Source organism: Haliotis asinina, chromosome 9, assembly GCF_037392515.1.
Source record: "Haliotis asinina isolate JCU_RB_2024 chromosome 9, JCU_Hal_asi_v2, whole genome shotgun sequence".
Lineage (NCBI taxonomy): Eukaryota > Metazoa > Mollusca > Gastropoda > Lepetellida > Haliotidae > Haliotis > Haliotis asinina.
In genome coordinates this window covers 57,264,715-57,290,735 of record NC_090288.1, presented here as the reverse complement: position 1 = coordinate 57,290,735, position 26,021 = coordinate 57,264,715, and the positions used below count along the sequence as shown (strand labels likewise).

Here is a 26,021-nt window from a genome sequence, read left to right as displayed (position 1 = left end):
ATCGTTACAGACTTACAATGGCCAATAACTCCATCTTATCGTTACAGACTTACAATGGTCAATAACTCCACCATATCATCACAGACTCATGATGGTCAATAACTCCATCTTATCATCACAGACTTGCAATGGCCAATAACTCCATCCTATCATTACAGACTTACAATCGTCGACAACACCACCCATCATCACAGACTTACAATGGTCAATAACTCCACCCATCATCACAGACTTACAATGGTCAATAACTCCACCATATCATCACAGACTTGCAATGGCCAATAACTCCATCCTATCATCACAGACTTACAGTCGTCGACAACACCACCCATCATCACAGACTTACAATCGTCAATAACTCCATCTTATCATCACAGACTTACGATGGTCAATAACTCCATCTTATCATCACAGACTTGCAATGGCCAATAACTCCATCATATCATCACAGACTTACAGTCGTCGACAACACCACCCATCATCACAGACTTACAATCGTCAATAACTCCATCCCATCATCACAGACTTACAATGGCCAATAACTCCATCTTATCGTTACAGACTTGCAATGGCCAATAACTCCATCATATTATCACAGACTTACAATGGCCAATAACTCCATCATATCAGCACAGACTTACTACATTCACAACTCCATCATATCAGCACAGACTTGCAACAGTCAACAACTCCACTGTATCAGCAAAGACTTGCAACAGTCAACAACTCCATCCCAACATGACACACTTATGATGTTCATAACTCCATCATATCATCACAGAATTACAATGGTCAATAACTCCATCATATCATCACAGACTTGCAACAGTCAACAACTCCATCCCAACATGACACACTTATGATGTTCATAACTCCATCCTACATCATGACAGACAAAACATAGTGGACAGGAAGCTGCTGGTGTCCGTTGTGAAGCCATACAGTATTACCACCAGGCACATAACGTCACTTGACCTGATACGGTGTGATCTGTGTCCGCATTCATTTAGAGGCTCTACATCATACTTAGAATTACAACAGATTTGTATCATCAGTTGAAGATGTAAACATTTTAATCATTCAGTGAGACTGCTAAATAATATGTCGAATATATTATCAATTCCTTTAACAACTATCAAACTTGAGTCTTATCAATATCTTTAATATCATTTATTTTTATATAAATGAACTAAAATGTAAGCTCTTTGAAATGCAATCAAAACCTTTCATATGGGATCTTAGAGAAAACTGAAATGGCATAAGAAATGGATAATGCCAGACCATATCTATAAGAAATATTACTCTTTCTTGTGGGTCAGAACGCGAAAAATCAAGTTGGAGTGAGTGCATTTAGTTTTACACTGCATCATCACTGTGGGGAACACCAGAAATGGGCTTCACATGTACTTATGTACAAAACATGACCGTCATGAATTAAAGTTTGATAAAAACTAATATTTACTTGCTTATTATATTATACACTTACTTTTTCACAACTCTACACATACCCTTTTAAAAACTTCATGGTCATTTTGCACTACACATATATATCCATATGACATGAAGCAGAACCTTTTGTACAAATAAATTTCATTTTGAAGTACATCAATTCATCCTCTTAACCCTCCTGAAATGCACTAGGACATTTCCGAGACTTCCCAACCAACCACAGCCATCCCCCCAACCCCTCTCAAATACCACATACGCAAATATGTGATGTACACAATGGAAGGGCATGGAAGGTGGGCGTTGATGTGACCAAGGAAGTGCTGCTGTCTATACCAGGATTATAAATACTGAGCCTGATTTGTTGAGTGGTAGTGAAACATTGGACACTCACTCGACAGAAGGTATGTATGTTACCGTGTCAATTTACTTCCTTAAATCATTACAACATTTTCTTTAACACAAAAATTGAGATAACCTTGTGTTGTTGGAATCTTCTATTTATTTCACTTTAAAATGTTTTGGGTTTTTTAAAATGAAGTTCTCCACCATGCGGTTTTCAGTAAAATACAACATGTTATACATACATATCTATATTGTACTTTCAGTCTGAATATGAAATGTTTAAAGTTTGTGAGTTTAAGGTTACCCTAAATGGTAACTTTCTTCCATTCTTCAAATTGTTTAATCAAATATTCATCTTGATTGAAAAGTTATTTCATTAACTGATAATTGATATTAAAACTGCATCCAGGTTGTCTACTATTAACAACAGTTCAAAATATCAAACCACTCTTAGTCATCTCACAGTGAAATAGCCACTAATGAACACATGGCATATAAATCTGTCACAGTTGTAGTGTTCATGGATCATGTATCTTTCTGTATGCATCGGATGTGTTTCAATTTGAAGGCCAGTCCAATTTTATTTCTTGTTTTATGGAGTTTGGTCCTCAGAAAACCTAAAGGCAGGAGGGGCTAAAAAGACAAAAAAAAGTAGTATTCCTTTTAAATGCTAAAATACTTGGCAATTTATGAAGTGTAAATGAGGCAAAGTACAAGAACAATGATGTCTTTTGTAAGTTTTCACTTTTTGCCAATAAAAACTCCAAGATTTTATAGTGGAGGGACTTTTTTTTTATTTACTCTTTATTGAAAAGATTTGTTATTATTATTTACTATAACATATTTATACAGCACACATATCCAAGCAACAAGTGCTTGCTCAAGGCTCTGAAAAGATATGACTAGAGGATTCGTAAAACATGAAAAAGAATTAGCTCTGTCCAACTGATGTTCATAATTCAAAATGCTGACACCTGAGTGTAATTAACTTAAGGAGTCAGAATTTTAAGACAATTTTGTTTTGTATTTCCAGCAAAATGGAGTTTTCACCAGCTGTGCTGTTTGTGATGGCAATGCTGTCAGTTGTCATGGAAACTGAGGGGTGTATGTGTGAATTCCAGCCTCTGAGGGACTACTTCTGTCGAGCCGATTTTGGTAAGAGTTTGAAACTATGCTGCAATGAAATTAGTGCCTTGATTGAAGTTTGTTTGCTGTATATGTATAAAACCAAGCCAACTAAATCTGTGAAGTCTGTGACTGCATGTCATATCAGCTGCATATATATCAATATTCATGATATTGACCCCAGTCTGATACAAACTTGATTAATTGAAGACTATCACCATATTGCAGAAACACAGCCATATCAAACAGCAGCAAATTCATTACTTTTTGCTTTGCAACTTCCTTACATTTTGCTTTACAACTTCAAGCAACCATAATACTTAACATAAAGTCAGTTTAAATTTCAGAGTAATGATTAAGCATGTTATATATATCACACTTCACCAGTAAAGTCAGTGACTTAACCCATTCAGGCACAATGGCTTCCACACAAAAATGGAGAACTGGTCATCTAGATCACATGCTTTGTGTACTCCTCTGACATAAATGAATTAAAAAATGCATTAGGACAGGACAGGAAATTGAATGATCCCAAATATCTTTTTTCAATTTAGACAGTCATAATACTTCAGCCTGATTTGGAAATATACCTACCCTCTCACAAAAACCAGAGACATTCAATGCAACAGACCATCAAACATCCTCAATTACATCAAGAAATATCCAGTTCTAAACTCAAGAAATAAACAAATATATTGTTTTTCTCTTTATATCTTCAGCATCCTTTACTGTAAGGAAAACCAGTTTGAAGTTTAGAGCAGTGATTAAATGTGTTATATTTGGGATTGAACTTTCTCATTTAAGTAAATGTATATTTCTTATGCTATGTTGTCACTGACTGGATATATTGTTTCAGCAGTAAACATGCTATGTTGTCACTGACTGGATATATTGTTTCAGCAGTAAACGTGCTATGTTGTCCATGACTGGATATATTGTTTCGGCAGTAAACGTGCTATGTTGTCCATGACTGGATATATTGTTTCAGCAGTAAACGTGCTATGTTGTCCATGACTGGATATATTGTTTCAGCAGTAAACGTGCTATGTTGTCACTGACTGGATGTATTGTTTCAGCAGTAAAAGTGGTATGTTGTCCATAACTGGATATATTGTTTCGGCAGTAAACGTGCTATGTTGTCCATGACTGGATATATTGTTTCAGCAGTAAAAGTGGTATGTTGTCCATGACTGGATATATTGTTTCAGCAGTAAAAGTGGTATGTTGTCCATGACTGGATATATTGTTTCAGCAGTAAAAGTGGTATGTTGTCACTGACTGGATATATTGTTTCAGCAGTAAAAGTGGTATGTTGTCCATGACTGGATATATTGTTTCGGCAGTAAAAGTGGTATGTTGTCCATGACTGGATATATTGTTTCAGCAGTAAAAGTGGTATGTTGTCCATGACTGGATATATTGTTTCAGCAGTAAAAGTGGTATGTTGTCACTGACTGGATATATTGTTTCAGCAGTAAAAGTGGTATGTTGTCCATGACTGGATATATTGTTTCAGCAGTAAACGTGCTATGTTGTCCATGACTGGATATATTGTTTCAGCAGTAAACGTGCTATGTTGTCCATGACTGGATATATTGTTTCAGCAGTAAACGTGCTATGTTGTCCATGACTGGATATATTGTTTCAACAGTAAATGTGCTATGTTGTCACTGACTGGATATATTGTTTCAGTGGTAAAGGCTATCCCATCCAACTGGACCACTGATAATGAAGGACACAGTGCCAGGTCGACCTTCACTCTCCAAATCGTTCACACATACAAGGTGAGAAACCTCTCTAGTAACTTAGGAAGCCATTGCTGAACAGATATTTCTCTTTGGTTACATCTGAATCAGTACAGGTGACCGATGCTTCTGCACTTTCCTATCTTGTCCCTTACTGCAATCCTGTCATTCTCTACTTAGTCTACCTTAGTCTACATGTTCATACGCTCTTCCTTACTCTACTCACCCTAGCATTGTCTACTCACTCTACTCACCCTTGTCTACTTCCCCTAGGCTTGTCTACTCACTCTACTCACCCTTGTCTACTGCCCCTTGCCTTGTCCACTCAAGCTCTCCTTGTCTACTCACCCTACCCTTGTCTATTACCCAATCCTTTTCTACTCACCCTACCATTGCCTCCTCACCCTACCCTTGTCTACTCACCCAACCCTCATCTACTCATCCTACCCTTGTCTATCCACCCTATCCTTTTCTACTCACCCAACCCTTGTCTATCCACCTTATCCTTGTCTACTCACCCAACCCTCATCTACTCATCCTACCCTTGTCTATCCACCCTATCCTTTTCTGCTCACCCAACCCTTGTCTATCCACCCTATCCTTGTCTACTCACCCAACCCTCATCTACTCATCCTTCCCTTGTCTACTCAAACTATCCTTTTCTACTCATCCTTGTCTACTCTCCCTACCCTTGTCTATTGCCGGATCCTTTTCTACTCATCCTACCCTTGTCTCCTCACCCTACCCTTGTCTACTTACCCTTCCCTTGTATACTCACCCTACCCATGTCTATTCACCCTATCATTATCTACTCATCCTACCCTTGTCTCCTCATCCTACTCTTTTCTACTCACCCTACCCTTGTCTACTCACCCTACCTATGTCTATTCACCCTACCATTATCTGTTCACCCTACCCTTGTCTACTCACCCTGCTCTTGTCCACTCACCCTACCCTTGTCTACTCACCCTACCTATGTCTATTCACCCTACCATTATCTACTCACTCTACCCTTGTCTACTCACCCTACTCTTTTCTACTCACTCTACCCTTGTCTACTGTACCCTGATCAACTCACCTTACCTTTTCCTACTCACCCTACCCTAGTTTACTCACTCTATGCTCTCACCCTCTTCTGAATAAAATAAATGTATTTAATTTGATTGGCTGATGTTGCAACACTCATATCTTATATCTTGTATAAGCATGCATGTTTTTCCTCAGATTCCACTTTTCCTGTCCAATGAGACAGAGCTCACAGTCAACTCCTGGGCAAGTGATGGACTCTGTGGCATTAACCCTGGTAGACCATCACCATATGAACAAGAGCATCCACGGCCACAAAGACCAATCTTTATTACAGGTAAGACTTGTTTATCATGTCATAATTTTAACTGCATCCCATTTACTCTCATTGACAATGAGTTTGGTTTTATGCTACATTTAGCAATATTCCAGCAATATCGCGCCAGGGGACACCAGAAACAGACTTCACACATTTTCTACCAATGTGGGGAAATTAAACAGAGGTTTTTAGTGTGCTTTAACCTCAAGGCTATCCCACCATCCCAGAGATAGATAAAATAATTGATAACAAAAAACCTGAATTATGAAAAGAGGAAATAAGATTTTGTACGTGTTGGATTGGAAGTTGAATATGTGATACGACAACCCTTAATTTAACTGATAATTATCGACAATATGAAATTTCTAGTTTTATACGATGAATACCACTGACCATATCTTCATATATCCAAAACAGTCAGCAGGTAAATAGTTCTAAGACAATAGCCATATGAAAAGATGAGGGAGAGTATCATAACAACCTAATTTAAAATCACACATTTCATTTCAAATTAATTTTAGCACCTTCATGCTCCTCCCTGACTTAGGTTGTAATATGTTTTTGTGATCTCCCTCCTTCAGTTTGTCACTTTTTCATGCCTACAATGGTCCTGATTTATCACAGATCTATTGAGTTGAATCTTGTTCCTGGGATCAAATCTATCTGTAATTAATATGTATGTCTATAAGAATCTGTTCTCTTGCAGGCAAAGTCATGGAAGATGGTTCATTATGGACAGAGTTGTGTGATCATATTGCTCTGTCATGGAGATGGCTGACAAAGCCAGAAAGACGCATGATCCGGAATTTTCCAAACCTGACATGTTGATAAGCCATTCGGATACAAGACCTGCAGTGCTTGGTTAATCAACATCAGTTACCCTGTATGACCTTAAATGCCAAGAAAGGCATCATGGTTTAAATGCCAGTGTAACAGACAGAAACCTGGACTTGTCAACAAGGTGAATGTGCTACTCTCTTGTTATTCATGAAGACATTGCACCAACCAATACACTCTTGAAGACTGTGAACATGTTGATGTGTTGGTCAAGTGGTCTGACTAATTTACTGGCTGTGTATGGATGAAGTGTGTATATAACGAAAGGATTGATTATATCACACAACCCTTTGCTTTTTGAATGAGTAATGCAGGAACAAAGGACATACTCATGTGTCATGTCAACAAAGTGTGTCGTGACAGAAGTTGACTGAAGAGAGCAGTCACTGATTACCCAATCATTACTTGCATTGCATGATGAGAATTTGCAGGAAATGTCAGCTGAAATCAGTACAAACTTCTTTAAAAATATTTGTTAACTGTAAACAAAATGTCATATGGATCAAAATTTCCTGTTTTTACAGATTTAGAGACACAAATATTTGAAATGATGGAAAAAGTATTCTTTGATGATTCTTTGTAAAACATTCATCTCATCATAAAAATATGTTTTCAAATAAAAGACTTCCACATTATGATGAAGTTTGTAATGACTTGAAATTGGCTTTTCAAATCATCTTTATGCCCTGCCATGCGAACATTTAGAGCAGAAATCAAAGTATCCTGTATGAAGATCTGTGATCTTTATCTTGAACAAAATAAGAAAAGGTCATTTAAGTAACAGCAGTTCGATATTTTTCTAGCTGTGTGCGTGATATGTTGAATTCAATATTTTGTTTCATTCTGAAGCCATTTGAAGAGAAACCAGTATGTGAATGAAACATATTGCTGAATAAAGTTGAACTATTTTTTCATAAACATTTTTTACTTTCTTTTGAAACATAAACTACATGAAACTATTGAGGTGTGAGTGTGTGTGTGTGTGTATGTGTGTGTGCGCACAAGAGAGAGAGAGAGAGAGAGAGACAGTGTATATGTGAGAGAAAATGAAAGACTATCGATAAAGGGTATATGTGTGTGTGTGAGAGAGAGAGACAGAAAGAGAGTCAGTGTGTATGTGTGTGTGATTGTGTGTGCGAGTGTTATTTGTGAGAGTGTATGTTTGGAGGTATCTACTGTATGAGGCAACATATGACCACTCCCTGCTTGTCCCTCAACTGACAAGTGTCAGGCAAAGAAAACCAAGCAACATGTTCTAACAACTTCAGTCTGCAGAACCTTCTTTGTGTTGACAGATACTCTGATCTCCCTGGATACCAGTAACATTGGTTTGGTCTATCATACCACAAAATAACATGTGTTGATATTATCCAACATATAATTTTTTCATGTCAGTGTATATTTCATACAAGATTTACACATAAATATGAGCCCATATGATGTGTACACTACCTGCTATCTATTCTTTACAAGTGTAAAATCATATGTTACTGCATATTATCTAAAATAGGTTGCTTCAATCTGTCTCTAATCTCCCTGGATACCAGTAACATTGGTTTGGTTGATATTATCCAACATACTCTACCCTTCCCAGCTACTCTACCATACTCTCCTTATCTATCTACTCCACAATATTCCACCTATATAGTCTACAATACTCTACCCTGTCCATCTAACTCTAATATTCTACCTAGCTAAGTTACAATACTCTATCTATCTACCCCTACAATATCCTATCCTATCTAACTACAAATTTGACAAAGACAGTGTATACATTCGATCCAGAAAACGTAAATCCTGGTGTTAGGTGTTAAGCTTAATTTCTTATCAGTTCCTTATTACTTAGATAAATTTGTAATATGTAATTTTGAAATGAAGTATAATGGAGTATGCATTGTTTCATCCAGTTGCCAGAGCTAAGATCCTAAATATAAGGAAGGTGAATCACCATGTCTAAAACTGCTACTGTTACTTTACATTGTAAATGTATAAGAATGAAGATTTTTTATGGATATCAACTTCTTTATGAGAGAACACAACGTTTCGGAGTTAATGCTTACTCCTTCATCAGGTGATTGAGAAAGGGATACAGAGGTGTATTTATATGTACAGGTAAAACAATAACAAAGTAACAAGTGGAATGAGTTAACGAAAGCTAGTATAAACAAGCACTGATAGGAAGCCGATAGTTAAGATAACAATGATGGAAGCCAATGGTAATGCATTACAGTTGATGATTGGGGATAAGGATGGAAGCCAATGGTGATACATTACGCATGATAGGATGATGTACATAACACACGATAGGGGGTGAGCATGTTACATGAGGGTTGGTGATGTACAAACACAAGTATGTACTCGGGTAGATAGGCTATACATGAATTACATAGATAGAATGTACACAGGTAGATGAGATTAATTTATCAATAAGTCCCAGGCACTTGGTAGGTGCACTCCTTGGTCGCGGTTGATGGCTGGTTTCTGTCTCCGGATCTCGATGGCCTCTTGCAGTTTCCTTTGGCGCCAGTTGTTGTTGTTGGTAGATAGTATCCTAGTGTCCTCCCATCGAATTGAGTGTTCAGGGTTCTTGAGAATGTGTTCAGAGATGGCCGATTTCTGGTCGAGTTTCCTGACTGAGGTCTGATGTTCCTTCATTCTGGTGTTGATTGGTCTCAGCGTTTCTCCAATGTATAGGTCGCCTTTGGTAAAGGACCCAGCTGTGAACACCCTAATCCGAGAGGATGCATCTACCAGATCCCTTGCAACTGTGGCGACCTATACATTGGAGAAACGCTGAGACCAATCAACACCAGAATGAAGGAACATCAGACCTCAGTCAGGAAACTCGACCAGAAATCGGCCATCTCTGAACACATTCTCAAGAACACTCAATTCGATGGGAGGACACTAGGATACTATCTACCAACAACAACAACTGGCGCCAAAGGAAACTGCAAGAGGCCATCGAGATCCGGAGACAGAAACCAGCCATCAACCGCGACCAAGGAGTGTACCTACCAAGTGCCTGGGACTTATTGATAAATTAATCTCATCTACCTGTGTACATTCTATCTATGTAATTCATGTATAGCCTATCTACCCGAGTACATACTTGTGTTTGTACATCACCAACCCTCATGTAACATGCTCACCCCCTATCGTGTGTTATGTACATCATCCTATCATGCGTAATGTATCACCATTGGCTTCCATCCTTATCCCCAATCATCAACTGTAATGCATTACCATTGGCTTCCATCATTGTTATCTTAACTATCGGCTTCCTATCAGTGCTTGTTTATACTAGCTTTCGTTAACTCATTCCACTTGTTACTTTGTTATTGTTTTACCTGTACATATAAATACACCTCTGTATCCCTTTCTCAATCACCTGATGAAGGAGTAAGCATTAACTCCGAAACGTTGTGTTCTCTCATAAAGAAGTTGATATCCATAAAAAATCTTCATTCTTATGTATTTTCACTTCTAAATGACATTCAAAGACCTGATTGTAAATGTACATCATATGTATAATAAATAAGGATTATCATAAAAGTAAATATAAAAGCTCATATTAAAACTGGCATGAAAATATCAAACTTGTAATAAAAGTGAAAAAGGCAATATTCTATTTAGAATAGAAAAGATAAAACGACAAATGTCATGACATTTAGCATCAAATAAGTCAAAATAAACATTCTACCATGACACTTTAGAATCTCATTTCTGCATTGTATACCTGAGGTGTTTAATCTGTATTGGACAATGATCTAGTCCGATTGTGTGAACACCTTACCACAAAAGAAACCAGTAGTATTCAGCAGCATTTCTTTCGAAAACCAAAGTATCAAAATGCTGATTTTTCTGATGAAAAAGTTCAAAACTTCTCAGTCACAGAATCTAAGCTTATTACAGCAAGAGCGACAAGAGAATTCAGATGGAGTGAGTGAGTGAGTGAGTGAGTGAGTGAGTGAGTGAGTGAGTGAGTGAGTGAGAATTTAGTTTTACACCACTTTCATCAATATTCCAGCATCACCATGGCAGGAGACACCAGGAATGTAATTCTGGTGGAAACATGATGAAGACACATACCTATGACTAAACTCAGCAACATGAACACAGTTTGACCTTTGATCCTACTCGATGACATGCCATGACGTGACATGACATCATCATGATAGGACTTCCTCTCTGAATGACTTTCAGAACTTTATGACTTTTAAATAAAGGTGTGCACTTTAGAATAATATCTCACTGAGGTTCCTTTGCTTCATGGATGTAGGTTTGAATAATGCTTACCGGATAAGTGCTTATGTGATTTTATTGCCTTAAAAAAGCTGTCAGTACAACATATGGTAAAAATAATGGTTGGGGTTTATAAATCAACCACATGCTGAGATATGACTTTGGTAAATCAACTAAACAGACACATACAAAACTGTTCATCAGAGAAAGCAGCTTTTTAAAAATACACCCAACTAGTATTAGGCATAACGTATTCCTCATCACTAACTATATCAGCATTAGCTAAAGGATTCATTTTCTGTCATGGTAGAAGGAAAATAAACACAGAGTGTCTTAAATTTAGATGTTTCAAACAAAGATTCAACTATGTTAATCTTCAAAATCAAAATCTAAAGCTGTCGTGTTTGATTTCAAAACTTACAGTTTTAATCTTCATATCAAAACATCTAAATTGAATAAACACTATGTTTATCTCTTAATTGTGAAATAATGAACTAAAAACAAGCAAGATAAAAAATATCAAATCACAATATTTACAAAGACATAATAGTATTACCACAGAGCTAGTTTACATTCAAACCAAGCTGAAAAATACTTCTAATCCAAAGTGAAACTATTCATAAGAGAATTATCTCCCTTTTTCTGAAGCTACTAGGAATAATCAAATTCAAATATTGAAAATGAAATAATAAATACTGAAAATACGAAAAATATAAAGAAACCAATTTTGTTGTATGTGTTTGTAAGAACATGCCATAAATGGTTGACTTTGTTACAGACAAATCACCAGATGTGCTAAGTTTAAACTGCCACAACACATAAAATTGTGAGGTACACGTAGTAATGAGTTTGCCCAAACAATGGTTGTTTCTCTGCTTCTCAACTCCAAACAGATAACTATTTGTTAAGAATATTGATCTTTTACAACTCAAGTGATTATATATTACAATAACACCCAATCCCAAGAGAGCTTTGACTAGTAACAATGTTGGATCAAAATATGTTTACTAAAAATCATAAGAAATATGAAAAAGTATGCAAAGCATCATACTACATGATAATGAATTTTCGCTATCATGCAAGGACAATCACTATATATATCATGTAAGAGACAAAGTCTGGCATCAACAAAGTGTATATTGGTTTATCAATCATGATGTGGAAATGATATCTTTGCACCATGCAAGGTTATATGTGTCCATAAATTCTGGAACAGAAATAATCTTTGCATACATATATCTATTTAAAACAGATGATACAAAAATAATCATGGGTGTCACTCAAGGATATATATATATTTATAATGCAAGGACATACTTGTATTTATTTATAACACATGATACACAAATACCCTTGGCATCATGCAGTGATATATTGTCCATAATGCATTGATATATTGTCCATAATGCATTGTTCATAATAAAAATAATCTTAACATCATGCAAAGATACATCTGTGATTGATTTTCATATTATACTCAAACACGTCTCCATAGCATATGATTGTCAAGACAACTTGGTATCATAAATGGATGAATCAGCCTAAATATTAAAAGCTTGAGAAATCGTCATGGTCATGCTGAAATACATCAACAAGCAGTGCATGACAACACTAAATTTAGACATTCCTTAAAGAAATAACGGTCTTTAAGTCTCAAAATAATATCTTTGTATAGGGCTTGGCTATATCTACTCATACTATGTACTATGGAAGTATATAAAATAACCATGACTATATTAAATAACCATGAAATAATGTTGGTATTATATACCAATATCACAACAAAAAGAAATGACCTTGGCATCATGACGGCATGCAAGGACATGTGGTACCAATATGGTAATAATCTTGGTATATGACATGCAAGGTATTGGTATATGGCAAGCAGTGTATTAGTATATGGCATGCAAGGTTTTGGTATACGACATGCAGTGCATTAGTATATGGCATGCAAGGTATTGGTATACGGCAAGCAGTGTATTAGTATATGGCATGCAAGGTATTGGTATACGGCAAGCAGTGTATTAGTATATGGCATGTAAGTTATCATACTCTGATGTTGCAGTCAGTATGAAATAACATGGAATTAGTCCTAATAATACTTGGTATCATTCAAGGTATATGTCAGTAAGTGTGGCATAAGAAGGAAATTGTCTTCAAAGATCATGACATTATGCAAGTAAATGTCAGTCAGTATGAAACATATGATATAGAAATAATCTTAATTATATCAATGTATCATGCAAGAATGTATCAATCAATATGAAACATGTTATAGAAATAATGTTGGCACATCATGGAACATGCAAGGATATATATGTCAGTTTCACATGAAAGGGAAAACGTGTTGATGTCATCTTGGTATCCTGCAAGGATATTTCAGCCCACAGGATGTGTTGGGAAATATGGGTGATTATACCATGGGATCATGCAAGGATATGCCACTCTAAGAGCAAGACAAGACAGACGAATAATTTTAACTATTTCAAGGGACCATGCAAGGATATGTCATTCAATATAACAATACAAGACAGGGGCATTACCTTTATTACATGTATTTCATGGCATCATGCAAGGATATGCCATTCAATGTAACAATAACATTGGACCATGCAATGACATAAAAGTTTACAACATGAAAACAAAATTAATATTTCATGTTAATACACCAATATATACTATGATGAGAAAACACCAATGGTGATCTGTAGCTCAACTTCAGTGCTTTGCAAAGTCACCTTTATTAGATATTACCCAGAAGGTGCTGACATTGTTAAAATATGTTTTAAAGACCAGTCAACATCTAAAAAGCATCTAAAGTGGTTGATGGTACGATCATACCCTCACCACCGTAGTATATCGGAATTTGATAATGGACACAACTCTACTCTCCAGACATTACTATCCATGTCTCATACCATGCTATGATCAAACCCATTTTCCTACCAGTGCACATTTTCCATTTCCCATGTTCACATCACCAGCTAAAATAAAAAGTTTTTTCATTCTATCAGCTTTTTTGTCTGTTTAAGGCAACACACACTTGACCTACATAATACAGCAGTGTATGAAGTATGTGGGTCTAGATTTGACAATCCAGTGATTACAGGACAAATTTTATGGATAGCAACTTCCTGAATTTATTTTACGACATTTTGGGGCTTATCCTAGCCCCCTCATCAGATTGAGCTGAACTCAACTCAACTCAACTGACAGCTCAACTGGAAGGTCAACTGAACTGGTTCAGTTCAGCTCAACCTGATGAGGGGGCTAGGATAAGTCCCAAAACGTCATAAAATAAATTCAAGAAGTTGCTATCCATAAAATCTGTCCTGCATTGCTACGCCAACTTCTAAATGCCTTTGAAGAATCACAGTCAAGTGATTGATCTTCAGTTTCTTCATTAATGCAAAAACCTGCGTGTTTCATGCAAATACATCTACATTTCATACATGATATTTTCTACCTATGTGTTCTGAACGTAAAGCATTTTGTGTTCTGGGAACAAGTACCCTAAAAACATATTATCCCCAATATATTATTATAATATATTATTATGAAAATAATGCATCACAAATTTAATGCGAGTGTGAGGGTCTAATAAAAAATGTGTCATGAAATCAATGTGAGCGGAGAAATCTGTGTTGATGATAAACCGTGACATTGTGACATCTTTGATGTTAATTTTTACACTTATTATGTACCAAATAACCTGAATTGGGGTTGTTATGTAATAACTGGATATGAGCTGAAGATGTTTTGATTATGCTGTCATGTTTGATTACGTGATTTGCTTTCTACACATTGTCTTATGACAACAAATGTAATCTGATTTGAAACCCTTCAAAGGTGAGCAATGATCGCGACATAATCCTGCGTGATTGGAAAATGTGTGGTCTGGCTGATGTGCTTGAGTGACCTTAAACAATGACCAGTGATTGTAACCAGTGATAATTACATGTGACCTGAGATACCTGTAAACAGGGAGTCACCTCTTTTGGTGTAATGTGTAGTCTCAACACTTCCATTATTGTTACATATTAGTAATTTGCCAATGGATATCAATTACCGTCATGGAAATTAGTGTTCATTTGTCAACTGATTTTATGAGAGATGTCTAAATTGTGGTACTATTCTGTATTCTTGTGATGAATGCTAACCTAAGACAATAAAGACGACAAGAGTTTAACATTTTTTGTCTTAAAGTTGTCAAACGTAGACTTGGTCAGATGGAAATGCCTCTTTGTAATAGTGCAAGAAGAGTAAAGATGCATTTTCTGCACTAATAAAATGCTCACATTGATTTCATGATTTATAGTATATACATACTGAAAGGCAAAAGAAACGTAAGATTGTGTAGACGTCCAAATGGCTTGCTGTTGATCTCACGTTAACCTAGCCATAGCTACTGTGTTCAGAAAACAAGTTAATGGTTGCTATTCAGCTGGCAATTTATGTCTGAGTGCATGCATGATGCCCATGTACCTAGATTTCAATGTTGTGTTTGTGTCAACTCTTCCTTTTCCACAAATAAAAAACATTTCTAACCTCAATCCCAAACAATTTTTATTGGATTAAACAGGTTATATTACAACTGTTCATGATTTCATCAAACTTGACTATATTCAGTGGTATATATTAAAAAACATTGGTTCACACTGTTACACTGTTGATACTTACAACATTTCTTTGGCCTTTCAGTATATATTTTCAAGAAGAAGTAATAATGCTTACTCAACTCAGGGGTATTACAATGGCTTTTAGTGAATTTTGAAGCCTTGTCAAAGCCTTTTGAAGCCTGCTTAAGGATTGTATGGAAGTTTCACTAAGTGACAGTTAGTGTCAGATGAGAGGTAGTCATTGTGTCATTTGCCACACGTGAAAAAAAGACCATAACTATTGGACAAGAAACCATCACATTTGCCCACAAAAACCGTTGGTTCCAGTGAGGGAAAAGAAAAAATGAAATTTAACTTGCTAAAAAAACATATTTTGTTTTGAACATAATTGAATCTAAAACTTATTAAAACAAATAAGGGTCTTTGTTATACTGCATTTCATGAAACATAAACTGTTACGGAAATAAGCTCTCTTGGGGTTGTGGCTGTAATCTGAGCGAGAGCTGCAGCCACCAGCCTCCTTCCATCACACTACTGTACATACGTAGGCTGCAACTACAATGCCAGTTTGTACAGAAACATCAGCTCCAATCACAATTCAGGATACTCAGACATAGCACAAACTTGGCATTCAATTTTCTCATGAAATCAACACTAAGTTGCAATAAAAATACATTTTCAAAATGCAGAGGTTGTGATTATAAGTAAAGAAAAATACATTTTTGTGGCACTTATAAATGTTAAAGTAACATAAAATACCATTTTAGTTTAAAGTAATATAAAATACCACTGTGACAATATTTCACAAATTGATGATTTCTGAATTTGAATTTGAACATTTTCACCAAGTGACAGTGTGAAAGCTTGGGGTAAACAGATTGATAGTGTTGTTCTACGAACTGTACTCTCCTCACAAAGTAGTATTGTGGCTGCAGTGGAGTATCTGTGGTGATGTGTGGAGGGAGGGAGGTGGTCTGCAGCTCCTCTTGTTTTAGAGAAGAGAAGGAGAAGATGTGAAACTCACCCAGAGGTTACTCACCATTTCCTTGTGGTTGGGGTAGTATGCTTGCTCGATCAGTGGAAACATCTCTTTTCCCAGCCTTTTCTGTATCATTATCAAATGTGCAAACTGAAATGGAGACATGTGGAATGATTGCTACACTGCTCTGAGCGTTACTCCTTCTATGTCATGTTGAGCCAGCAGTGTGAAACTGGAAAAATAGATGCTGTCACCGATACTCGTATTTAGTGATTTACAGAGAGCATATTACTGACTAATACCATGACCTAAGTATTGTCAAGGTGGATTTTGATACACAGCAATTATCAAACCAGAGGAAGAGGGTGGAGGTGGTGATGATGATGACGATGACAACGATGACAACGATGATGACGATGATGTCAAAGTTAAGAGGGATGGCAATGCTTTTGATTCTGTTACAACTGAATAGTCATGACATTCTAGAAAATCTCCAGTGTTTCGTGGTGCATCATAAAAGTATTTATCATCATATGTCACTGGCTTTCACGAATTCTTTACTTGAGATCTCACACTAATTTATCCAGAATGACCGGAGACCCAGAGGAGAATGTTTATCAGGTAACATGTTAACAAGTTGAGACATACTAATGTAGCATGCTCTGGTATTAAAACTATAATTGCAAAGAATTTGTTTTCTAAAGGATAATTAATCTGAGAATATATGTGAAAAAATACAAAAAACAATTCCTCAAAGTTCATAATGCTTAATATGTTTTGCTCAGTTTAAGACTAAACACAAGGCATCATCAGTATGGTGACAAAGGCATGTCATCATGGGAATGTGGGGAGATGGACTCTCCTGCCGTACCACTACGTACCACCCATGGCTTGTCCAGGAACTGATACTGGGAGTGAAGGGCATTGATGCTAGGCACTCCGCCATACTGGAAGCCTAGCAACAGATTTCTCCAATCCTCGTGTGCGTCTCTGACATGTTGTCTCACCAGCAGGAAGTCTGGTTTGAAGGATCTGTAATGAAAATCATGACTTTGACAAACATGTACAACACCAGAAGAACATTGCATTGTCACCAAGCGAGGATGTCATGCTTGACTTTTCTGATTCACAAGACACATGACTCCCAAAGAACATGTTGTTCAGATGAGATCATATCTTGCTTGACTGTCTGCAATAAGACCTGTATCATAGAATTATGACTGATGAGCTTAAATAAAAGCCATGCTTAAAGTGATCTAACCAAAAACCTATCCAATACTTAGGTACTGGATGGTTAACACTGGAAATTCAATCTCATCCCACCCGGCACCCATCTACAGCTGGGTGAATAGTGGCTTCCCAAATATACCCATATCCTGCAGTGTAAATCAGGACTAAAGGTACAGAAAATCCCAGGAGGAGACAGGGTCCATACTGCTTAACGTTGCTTGTCTTTTGGTCTGTGTGCCATTCACAAGATAATGTGCTTTTCACTAGGCCATGTGTTGATCACTAGACCATGAGTTGATCACTAGATCATGTGCTGTTCACTAGACCATGAGTTGGTCAATAGGCCATGTGCTGTTCACTAGATCATGTGTTGATCACTAGACCATGTGCTGTTCACTAGATCACTTGTTGATCAGTAGATCATGTGCTGTTCACTAGATCATGTGTTGATTACTAGATCATGTGCTGTTCACTAGATCACTTGTTGTTCACTAGACCATGTGCTGTTCATTGGAGTATGTGCTGTTCACTAGACCATGTGTTGATTACTTGACCATGAGTTGATCACTAGATCATGTGCTGTTCACTAGACCATGAGTTGGTCACTAGACCATGTGCTGTTCACTAGATCATATGCTGATCACTAGACCATGTGCTAATCATGTGTTGATCACTAGACCATGTGAGGTCTAGTTTCATCTCTGATCACAAAGGTGTAACTGTATACAACTATGACATTTGGCACCATTATGGTGAACATGTAAACTATACCAGATCTTCACGTGGTGGGCCTGCTGCATCATTTAATTACATGTGATCAAACATATGCTAGGAATACTATTTAGTAAATTAACAACTATTCCATTGTTGGCTTCAGTAAAAAAATTATGTGGTTTCACCCAAGGTAAGCATGTTCATAAATTGTTACAGTTCACCCAGCAGTAAATGGGTACCTTGTGGGATAATTCATATGACTGTTAGCCTTCTAAGGACTGAGTGAGTTAATATTTGATGTCACATTAGTCATATTTCAGCCACAGCGTGACACCCTCTAGTGCCTCACAACCATTTTAATCATGTGTCACTGTCTTGAGCATGCATAAGTGTGTGGAAACAGGTGCTTTATGAATAGGCACTAATTTTATTAGCAATTAATATTACATGCTTAGGCCACACCAATTTTATTAGCTGTTTTATGGATTTTTGTCCTGGAGAAACTAAAAGACAGGAAGGTAGTTTTGGTTTTTTAATCACCAAAGTAATATTCCTTTTAAATACTAAAATTATCATATTTTTGGCAACTAATGAAGCATATATAAGGCAAAAAACAATGAAAAACAAATTATGTGGCAAGTTTACATTTTTGGCCAATGAAAACATTAGGATTATATTTTTTACTGGAGAATTTTTGTCTCTTTTTCTTATTCTTGAAAAGATATGACCGCCAGGAAACATAAAAGAAGAAAAAGAATAGGTCTGCCTTATTCCCAAATTTCCTACCTTGTCAAATGAATACCATGGGCATTTCATTTAAGCCTCAAACCAAAATTCATTAGAAATTATTCTAGATATAGAACTCACACCACTGAGATTAACCACATCAAAGGGACAGCTGGCGTAATCACTGTTTGTTTATTTTTTCAGTGAACACACTTTGTGGAATATGTTGCTCAGGATTCCTGGAACACTCTTGCTGGTGTTATAACCTAAGGTAATAGAATCAAAACACCGGTAAAAAGGTTCCAAATAGTAACGATTTTATGTCGTCTCCTATTAAGAAGATAAAATTAAATCTGACTGGTCTCCTGAATGTTATAAATTACACAGTTAAGTCCATTAAGCTGACGGAGGACAGCAAGGTCGCCTTAATGAAGAGATAATCAAAGCATGTTGGTGACACTGACTAAATACGTTAGACTCCCTGGGGGATAGTGGTCAGGAAGTGTACTGAGTTGGGAGGAGACACCTGAGGAAGGTAATTAATATGACACAGTGGCTGCTGAATAAGAGACAAATCCTCCACCGCCAGCATCAATGAGGCGCTGCTGGGGACACCATGCTGCAGTTACTGGCAACATTATCCCAGCTGCTCTTTTAAGCAATATGGTTTTGGACTAATTACTTACTAATTTTATTTATTTTTATACTATGATTTCTGTTGTAATTTTAGTGTTGTAAAGACTTTACATACATAACTTAGCTCATACATGTCATGCATAGAATTCTATGTATTCTTTATATTTTCATTGATGATGTAGCCAAACTTTTTTATTTGAAAATAAAGTATTTATCATATGTTATCTCAGCCAAAATTCCATTGAATGATATTCTCTTCCTGTCATTTACATTGTTTCAACACATGAATAATAACCACGAAAAGCACAGGACAGTTGTATATTGGTTGATGTTGACTTATTTGACATGCAGAGTTACATCCCTTTGGTGTGCTAGAATGTAAGTGGTCTTTTAGTATCAAATAATGAAGACTAAGGGAATGTTCATGATGGTGTTTAGGGGGTGGTGATGTGTTGAATTATTTGACATGTAGAGTTACATCCCTTTGGTGTGCTAGAATCCTGTGATATATCTGTAAGTGGTATTTTAGTATCAAATAATGAAGACTAAGGGAACGTTCATGATGGTTGGGGGAGGGGGGGTTCCTGATGATTCTTACGGAGAAGCACTTACAACATGAATGACTTCATTGAAACTTTATGTGCAGATTAAGTGATCCCTCCCCTACATGTCATACACAAACTTATTCAGCACCCCCCACAATTCTTTAAGTATAATTTAAAAAATATTATTATGCACAAAACTGACCCCTTAGTATGTGTACAAAATTGATGCCCCCTGCCTCCCTAGAACAAAATGGTGACCCCCCAACCCATCCCTCAAAATCATTATCACCTTCCTTAGTGAGCCATACATCACAATTGTAAGAATATAATCAGTTGAAATCCACAAGTACCAAATCTGCTTTTTTCGTCTCTCAGATACCCATGATGTGATTGAATCAATTATGTACTCTGTATATCATTACTGATCTGTTTCCATACACCTGTCTCAGTTCTGACATGGTTTCTCAGAAACGAATGAATAAGAAATAGACACATTTTTTTTACCCAAATGGAATCCCTATGTCATTATCCTGATGTTCACATGAAAGGTTTGTTATTATGTATTGTGAAAGGGCTATCCCATAGACACTGTAGTACAGCATTCCTAAAACACAAGACATGTGAATACTATCTACTATAAGTTTATAGAATATGAACTGGTCATCAGAGGTTTCAAATCATAATAACACACTGTTAGGTAAACTGTATGATAAACTCCATCATTTTTCATGACTTGACCGATTTCCAAAGGAAGTATCCTCAGCATAGCTCTATGACTCCAACACAGTAGGCATCTTAAAATATCAGCAGTACCTATAAATATTTATGCACTACTGATGATCCAATAACTATCTTTCATTGGACAGAATTCTTAAGATAGCCAATGAACACTGATACATCCCTTGGGATAACCAATCTATTCCACCCAAAAAGACTTCAGGCATCCTCTGCTTTTGTAAGCCGATCAAAACAGCCTCTCTTTTAATTATACCAATTAATGCCCTTGCTATTGATCGAGACAAAAGACCAGTTTTCTAAATGAAATGTTGACTGCTGTTATGCGGTAGCCAGGGTGATATTTCAATTCCCTACTTTTCAGGACCTATTTACAAATAATTCAAAGTAATGCTATTTATCTAGGTACCCCTTGAGATCACATTTGCATGCTGAGACTTGTGGCTATCATCTGGCAGTTAAATATCTCATGTTTGGTATTTCATACACAACAAGTGCACACTGAGACACGCTATTGTCAAATTTTATGTGCTATCCTGATGTTTCACAACGAAAATACTGAATCAGGTGGTGACCTTGACTTGGCCTTCAGTTCATTGAGTGATAACCAACCTTTGAAAATTTAATCTGTTCTTTCATCTTATATTGATTTTCTAAAGGCTGGAACAACCACATGAAACCTTTCTGCTTGAATAGTCTCGGTTCTGTACATTAACCCTATTTGGGCTAGGAACAGTCACATAAAATCTTTCGGTTTGAACAGTCTAGGTTCTGTCTAGGTTCACTCATATTGAGAAGAGATTCACTGTAACGTGTGTCATAAGTTGTATATGTTGTACATGCTATACACATATATTTTGTACATAGGCCACTGGCCTTCATGCAATATAATGATTGATCGATCGACTGACTGACTGACTGACTGACTGACTGACTGACTGACTGACTGATTGATTGATTGATTGATTGACTGATTGATGTACCTTAACCCTCTTTGGGTTTGGAATAAACATATGAAACCTTTCTGAAGGAAATATAGCTTCTGTACATTAACCCTTTTAAAGGTAGGAAAAAACACATGAAATCCTGCTGTCTGAACAGTCTAGATTCTGTACATTAAGGCTTTGGGCAGCAATAAACCCATGGAAAGCTCCTCAGCTCTGCACGTTATGAACTGTGAGAGTAACAATCTTTCAGATTTTCAAAGCGTTTATGTGAATTATTTTGATAAGGAGGAATTACTGTTTATGAGACGATATCAAATTTATCATCAAATATCACTCTGCAAACTTTGTAGTTTGTGAACTTTAAAAACCACAGTGATTTAGGTGTAAAAGATACATCTAACACGCTTTAACAGCAGACACAAGTAATGCCATTTGATTCTTTTGCCATGGTAATTAATGATGTCACAATGGCCTGCAGAGCTTATAATTATAGAAACCAACTTATTCTAAACATCTTTGCCCTGTAACATGTATTATATATGGACAATGCTGGATAGCTTTTAGACAATACTGATGCCTAAACACGAAACATGACAAACTGAGGCTTCCTTTGAGAGTGCATGTTTTGCATTGCTATGTGTTCATGTCAGTCAAGAGTGGCCTCACTTTACTCTTCATGGGCAACCTCAACAGCATGGCCTACAGTTTGTGATGTCATTTGAGACTGCTGAATTACTCACTAGTACAAAATCTAATAAATGCAACAAAACCAAATTTTGCAGTAACATGAAATCAGCAGACCAACTCTGATGATTTGTCTCACAATTTTGGACATCTGAATAGAAAAATGTTCAGCAAATGATCATTAATTTGTTGTCACATTTCTCTTCTTCATACAATGAGGGACCACATGCTGGTAGAACATTCATGTGTGTGAGTTGCATGTGTGGAATTGAAAATTCACCACACACACTTGTTTTGTTGTTTGTTTTTGTGTTCGCATTTATGTGAGTGTGTGTGCGTGAGCGTGTGTGTGTGCATGCATGAGCGCGCATGTGTTCATTCTTTCATACATACATACATACATACATACATACATACATACATACATACATACATACATACATACATACATACATACATACATACATACATACATACATACATACATACATACATACACAACAATTTTAACCACTTACACTAAATTTTAGGCAAAAATGCTGTAAACCAATAATATCATTAGAAGGCCTATACGTCTTACTTAAAGTACAGAGCAACATGTTGTAAGCTCCATATAGTGCCTCCGTGCCATCTACAAATTAAATAATACCCAATCTCTGCACAGTGTCATCCAATTCCCAGCTGATTAGATGTCATGAAAGTGTGTCATGAATGACATGCTGTCTTTCTTAATGCATCTGGGGCATCATGGCACTGCATTGGATAATTGATCCAGATAGAAAACAGACTTGAAAATAAAGAATTCATGCTCAAAGTATTTGTTAAATGATTATAAAAATTTTTTTTGCGGTTAAATTGTCCTGCTATTAAATTATAATATCTATATGTTCAGCAAATAACTGGTGAACACAAGATTTCTCAACGGCCATATAGGAAATATTATAATTGCTTGGGTTATCACATATTCTGCTGTTATCTGCTGTCTAGTTATGTGTATGTACATGTTCATCAAACGTAGACACACCAATTCTCAGTTGCCACATAAGAAATGGGATGATAGTTTGGGCTAACACATCTTCCACCATTATTGATCAACAAAACTTCCATTTACACATTTAAGAATCCATCATGTCGAAAGACGTTTTGGTAAATAAGTAATTGTATTGATAACAGCAGCTTGACCAATACTCTTGAGACAAAATAACTTCCCGAGACTTCAAGCAATTTGTTTGTGTCTTTTTTCCTATGTACAGTTCCGCCAAAGTCAAAGAAAAAAAATTTCCAGTTGAATTTTTTTCATGAACTCTGAGACAAATAATCACTCACTTGAAAAAAGATTGTCCTGGAGGTACAGAGGCTGACCTATATTCATTTTTTTTTTTTGCTTCTTGTTTACTGCTGAAGTCAGCAATATTCCAGCCAGATGGCAGTGGTCTGTAAATAACCATGTCTGGACCAACAACAAGGAGGGTTCTATGGATATAAAACTTCTTTAGTATAGTTATTATGAGCAATGTTTCTGTGCAGCTACTAACGTTGTTATCAAGCAAGTAAAACCAATGGAATACTCCTCATTGTTCAAAACACCAACTTCTAAATGCCACTCAGCACTCAGAGAAGTAATCTGGACTAGGCAGTCCAGTGATCAACAGCATGAGCATCAATCTACACAACAGGAATATGATGACATGTGTTAATAAGTCTGACCTCCTGATCCTGTTACGCGCCTCAAACAAACATCTGATGCTGAATCCTAAACCAGATCTTCACAGATCCTTTATTCAGCAATCTAACATTATAGTGAGTGAGTGAGTTAAAACAAGGGTTTAATGCCTCTTAGAACACTATTCCACTCATATCATGGTATGTCAGATTGGAAGTGAGATGAAGAATGTTTACCCCTTTGATGAAAAATAGGATTTGGGTCAGATGCAAGTAGAATCATAATAATGGATCACTGGATCATAGGTTTCTGATCTGCCAAAGGGAGGCAACCCTGTAAGGTGACTTAGTGAGCAGTCCTTGGAGTAACATATGAGTGAGTATGATTTTACACCGCTTTTAGGCAAAAATATGTTATGGTCCCAATTACTGAACTGACCTTTGAATTCTGGTGCCAATCTAATTTTTTTAAAGCGGTACGAAGAAAATAAGCTTTCAGATACCATTGTGTTTCCACAGCACCAGCGGATGTCGGGCTTTCTGATAGAGAAAATTGACATGATGGCCAGAAGCTTGCTTGAAAAAACAATTGATAACAATAAATATGCTATTAGTCCATACTTTACTTCCAGAATAAAAGGTAACAAAGAATCCTACTTACTTATGATAAATTTAAAGAGGTGTAATCGAAATCACAACATTTTTACTTGGTTTTTGCAATATTCCAGCAATATCACAGAAGAGGACGCCAGAAATGGGCTTCACCCGTGTACCCACGTGGGGATCTGAACCCGAGCCTTTGGCATGACAAGCAAATGCTTTAACTAGTAGGCTACCCCACCGTTTCTACAACAGATGATGATGATGATGATGATGATGATGATGATGATATTTCAATCAGAATATTTTGAATAAAAGGCACATCACCTGTCAGTTTGATACAATGTTGCTTTCTCAAAATGGTGCCCTAAGAATATGTTCTAAGAATATCATTGTTTGAATGAGATCTGGTTGTGAAACAAAAATGAAAACAAGCCATTTAAAAAATTGAAAAAATATTCTATAGACTTTGAAATCAAATCTGTCCATGATAAAAATATCACAACACCTTCCCAAACGGTTCTGAATCAAGATCTGACATTTCATCGACCCGTGGCTGTCTATGTTTTAATGCAGTGTTGCAGCGAGTAACTGGCAGACATGTTTAATGTGGCATATGGTCTGCTGGTGGTCTTGTTTCACAGATCAGTGCCTCCTGCCGCATGCCTACCTGACAACTTTAGTCCCATTCCTGTTGACTTGAATATCAACCATGCACCCTGAGTCAGTGTAGGCAGCAAGGTTTATTTCAGAAAATTCAGCCTGCAAGTGAAGAAAATTCATGTTAAGCACAAGTAAAATATACTTCATACAAAACATAACAACATAAATCGACACAATTAAAGAACTCTTACAT

The 26,021-nt window shown here is 36.6% G+C and overlaps 2 protein-coding genes across 5 annotated transcripts in view; one reads left to right on the top strand and one right to left on the bottom strand.

Annotated features, from left to right (window-relative positions):
* LOC137296197 (synapsin-like) overlaps positions 1–26,021 on the bottom strand; it is a 119,413-nt gene that overhangs the window by 23,723 nt on the left and 69,669 nt on the right. For 2 of the 4 annotated variants that reach the window (XM_067827928.1, XM_067827927.1), the window contains exons 5-7: positions 25,836–25,927; positions 17,568–17,718; positions 16,732–16,836 (exon numbers count right to left, since the gene is read on the bottom strand). In XM_067827928.1, coding sequence (XP_067684029.1) covers positions 16,732–16,836; positions 17,568–17,718; positions 25,836–25,927 — 348 coding nt within the window. The remainder of the gene's footprint in view (positions 1–16,731; positions 16,837–17,567; positions 17,719–25,835; positions 25,928–26,021) is intronic. The other 2 variants (XM_067827931.1, XM_067827929.1) reach the window with 1 other exon arrangement.
* LOC137296631 (uncharacterized) lies at positions 1,700–7,761 on the top strand. The gene is made up of 5 exons (XM_067828444.1): positions 1,700–1,850; positions 2,825–2,946; positions 4,609–4,700; positions 5,886–6,024; positions 6,713–7,761. The coding sequence occupies exons 2-5, from the start codon at positions 2,829–2,831 to the stop codon at positions 6,832–6,834; spliced, it is 471 nt and encodes a 156-aa protein (XP_067684545.1). The 5' UTR covers positions 1,700–1,850; positions 2,825–2,828; the 3' UTR covers positions 6,835–7,761.

Bases quoted from the DNA above. Each gene is read 5' to 3' on its own strand.
- LOC137296631 (XM_067828444.1), top strand. From the start codon at position 2,829: ATGGAGTTTTCACCAGCTGTGCTGTTTGTGATGGCAATGCTGTCAGTT. The intron at 2,947-4,608 runs GTAAGAGTTTGA...ATATTGTTTCAG, and splicing joins CTTCTGTCGAGCCGATTTTG to TGGTAAAGGCTATCCCATCC. The intron at 6,025-6,712 runs GTAAGACTTGTT...GTTCTCTTGCAG, and splicing joins AAGACCAATCTTTATTACAG to GCAAAGTCATGGAAGATGGT.